The sequence below is a fragment of the Adiantum capillus-veneris genome, chromosome 7, assembly GCF_014529385.1.
Source record: "Adiantum capillus-veneris isolate H3 chromosome 7, ASM1452938v2, whole genome shotgun sequence".
NCBI classification, from domain to species: Eukaryota; Viridiplantae; Streptophyta; class Polypodiopsida; order Polypodiales; family Pteridaceae; genus Adiantum; species Adiantum capillus-veneris.
Window position 1 is genome coordinate 150,944,805 of NC_140937.1, and position 3,539 is coordinate 150,948,343.

Here is a 3,539-nt window from a genome sequence, read left to right on the forward strand (position 1 = left end):
ATTGCAAACGAATATACACGATGTTGAAGATGAGCTCTCCAATGGCTCAGAAAACAAAATTGCGATGAGCCAGTCTTATATGCATTTCCTAACCAAAAAATGAGGAGAAAAAAGACACGTCAAGTGAGACGAACAAGAAAACAACAAAACAAATCCGAGAAGCCAATGCCAAAGTTGATGACCAAAATGCAATATCTCATGCTTGAGGGTGCAGATGATTGTGTTCGAGACAGAATCACCAAAAAACAATTGAAATTGACAACTTTTTGAGCAGAGCAAAAAGAAAATCAAGAGTATAGTTGAACATCAACCAAATGTCGAAAACTAAGAGTGGGCACGTTGTCAATGAGGATGGAGATCTCTCTCTCTCTCTCTCTCTCTCTCTCTCTCTCTCTCAATCAACCTCAAAGGCTATTTCTGAACAAACAAGTCCAACCCAAGAGTAGAATTGGATGAATGATATCAGAGGGCTTACTTGTGCACGAATTTGCAGTGTGGATCTTAATAAGTAGGATGACAAAGCTGAGCAGGTGCACCATGTCAGCTTCGAGCCTTGTCGTGCCTCGACTCCCAACCCAAGAGTAAAATTGGATGAACGATATCAGAGGGCTTACTTGCGTATCACTTTGTAGTGCGGATCTTAATAAGTAGGATGACAAGGCTGAGCTGAGCAGGTGCACCATGTGAGCTTCGAGCCTCGTCGTGCCTCGACTCATCGTCTCTCTCTCTCTCTCTCTCTCTCTCACACACACACACACACACACACACACACACACACACACACACACACACACACACACACACACACACACACACACCCACACCCACACCCACACACACATACACACACATGTTCGCCTCCCATTTGCCCTCCCTTGGCTCACCAATATTCACCCTGACTTCTCTTCCAGTGCTAGCTGGCATGCCTGAAAACCTTATAGAGTAGTAAATACTAGGGAAAATTACCAAAATACCCCTCTAATTTGAGGAAATTCCCAAAATACCCTTGTATCTATTTTGCTTGGAATGTTCAAGATTTTCTAATCTTCATTCGTTTTTGACAATTGAGATCCGTTTTTGAGTGCTCAACATGTAATTTGTCACCAGTTACCATCGCAAAAAAGGCAATTATGTCTAAAAATAATGAAGCAATTCATCTCCAAAGCCTACGTAAACAACTCAAATTGTAGTTTTAGCATCTTGTACGATAGACAATCACTCTTCTTGTGAAGACCTACAAAAAAAATTATTTTTCGAGAAATTTAGTCTCACAACAAGGGGTATTTTGGGAATTTTGGAAAATTTGAAGGGCATTTTGGAAATTTATGACAAAATATCGGGGGCATTTTGGGAATTTTTGAAATTTGAGGGGTATTTTGGGAATTTCCTCAAATTAGAGGGGTATTTTGGTAATTTCCCCTAAATACTAAAGACATTTCTCTCTTTTGAAATGGTTGAAAGTAAGGATGTCATTCGGTACGTCATGAGGAGGAGGAAGACATGATTGGTGGTTGAGAAATCGCGAGGGGCAAGGGTCGGGAGCTCGTGTTAGCCACAAGCGAGCTTCAAAAAGCACCTTCCACGACAGCAGGAAGAGGGGGGGGAGAGAGAGAGAGAGAGAGAGAGAGAGAGAGAGCGCAATGGCGACCACCATTTTCTCCAAGTCGAGTCTGCTTCTGCAATCTGGAGACTACTCGACGACGCCATCGCTGGCGTCTGCTTCTTCAAGGAGATGGAGGGGAGTGACGAGGATTATGGCCGAGGCCTCCAGCTCCTCGTCGACTGCAGCGGGAACGCCCATCAACCCGTCCATCAAGAAGCAGGAGGCCAAGGTTGTGGACACGGTGCTCATCTCCGACCTCCGAAAGCCTTTGCAGGCTTACTGCAGGTACCCTCTCTCTTCGTCTTTCTCTCTCTCTCTCTCTCTCTCTCTCTCTCTCTCTCTGACAGGACGTCTTGAGTTCAAATCGAGTGCAAGTATCATTTTTTGCAACCATACACAAGTCCCTTCTATGATTTTTTTTCAAGAGAGAATTTGAGCTAATTTTTGCGAATCCTAGGCGGTATATATAATCAGCAATTTTGTTATTTTCAGAACGGCACGATTACTATTTTAGCAATTGATTGTCCTATGCAGTTAGCTATATTATTTTAATTTCTTCTTCAAAAAGTTGCTAATAATGTTGGTGGCTAACACTAGGTGTTGGAGATCTAAAACCTTCCCCCTTTGCGATGGAACACATGCCAAGCATAACAAGGAAACAGGGGATAATGTTGGTCCCCTTCTTCTAAAGAAGTAGTTCAACAAACACACTACTCCTCTCACATTCTAAGAAGTTGTATCTTTTTAGTGTAGACATAAATTTGCTTAATAGCCCTCTCATGGCTCTCTTTGCCTTTTGTAACCTACCACGGGTGTTACGACTGAATTGCTCGTCTTTGTAGGTCTTGTGTGTGATATATTCCATCTTCTGTTGGCTTAGCAACTAGTTACATCGGCTTCTTGCACTAGCAAACAATATTTGGATTTGGAGCAAGCGGTGGTATCGGCTCATCATTACGCCCTCATTAAGAAGTATGATTTACATGCAAGAGATAAACAGAGAGTCTTCGCAAGAAGTTTTGGACAAATTCTCACAATATTTCCCACATTGTGACTTACCTCAACATCATGAGCTTTTGTGAGGGAGGCACCGCATACCTAGCTAGGTACGATTGGGGGCAGGGGACCGCCGGCCCGGTGGGGGGGCCGGGGATCCTCTGCCCCCAATCGTACCTAGCTAGATATGCGGTGCCTCTCGATCCGAAGCTCATGATGTTATGCATTGTTTGAAGAACACTGAGAAAGACTCCATTTTCCTACATGAGAAAATTTCTAAATCTTCTCGTGAGCTTCTTGCCCAATAGCTACTTAAGGGTTCATGCGATTTTCTAGTTCCTTAATATTTCTCAATGTCAAATTGTTTCCTTGAATGGACCATACTCTGAAACTGTCTGTTCTCATCACGGAACACTTGGTTGCAACTTAATGCTAGGAACAACACCTACACGCTCTCAAAATGGACAATGTGTTGTAGCCTACGACCATTGCTAATGGAGACTACTGGTTCCAATGGCAAACCAAGAAAGGCTAACGATTGTTTGAACAAAGCCATGGCCATGAATCTTTACTAACTTTAGTTATTTGTATGAAAAACACAGTGGAAGAAGTGATGAGTTTGTAGAGGGCGTAGCATTGTAACATCATTTGTGTGCATCAAAAACAGGCTACCTATATGCTCACCCAAAATATGTTAATATAGGAAGTGAGTTCAACAGAGGGGTTTCTTAAACCATAGATTTTAGCCCCCCTCCCCCCCTCCGGGGGCTTGAATAAAACACCAACATCTCGTGTAAGTAGCAATGGACAAACAATTCATGAAATTTACACGATCCATTCTTGTACATGTGGAGCAAGAGATTAGGAAAATCTTATGTGACTTCATTGCATTTGTTAGATTCAAGAAGCATGTAAATGAGGCAAGAGTTCATACAAAGAA

At 42.6% G+C, this 3,539-nt stretch overlaps 1 protein-coding gene across 1 annotated transcript; it reads left to right on the plus strand.

Moving 5' to 3' along the window:
• Positions 1-1,583: 1,583 nt before the first annotated feature.
• NEET (2 iron, 2 sulfur cluster binding protein) lies at positions 1,584-2,482 on the plus strand. The gene is made up of 2 exons (XM_086516649.1): positions 1,584-1,888; positions 2,201-2,482. The coding sequence occupies exons 1-2, from the start codon at positions 1,641-1,643 to the stop codon at positions 2,298-2,300; spliced, it is 348 nt and encodes a 115-aa protein (XP_086372775.1). The 5' UTR covers positions 1,584-1,640; the 3' UTR covers positions 2,301-2,482.
• The last annotated feature ends 1,057 nt before the right edge of the window (positions 2,483-3,539 follow it).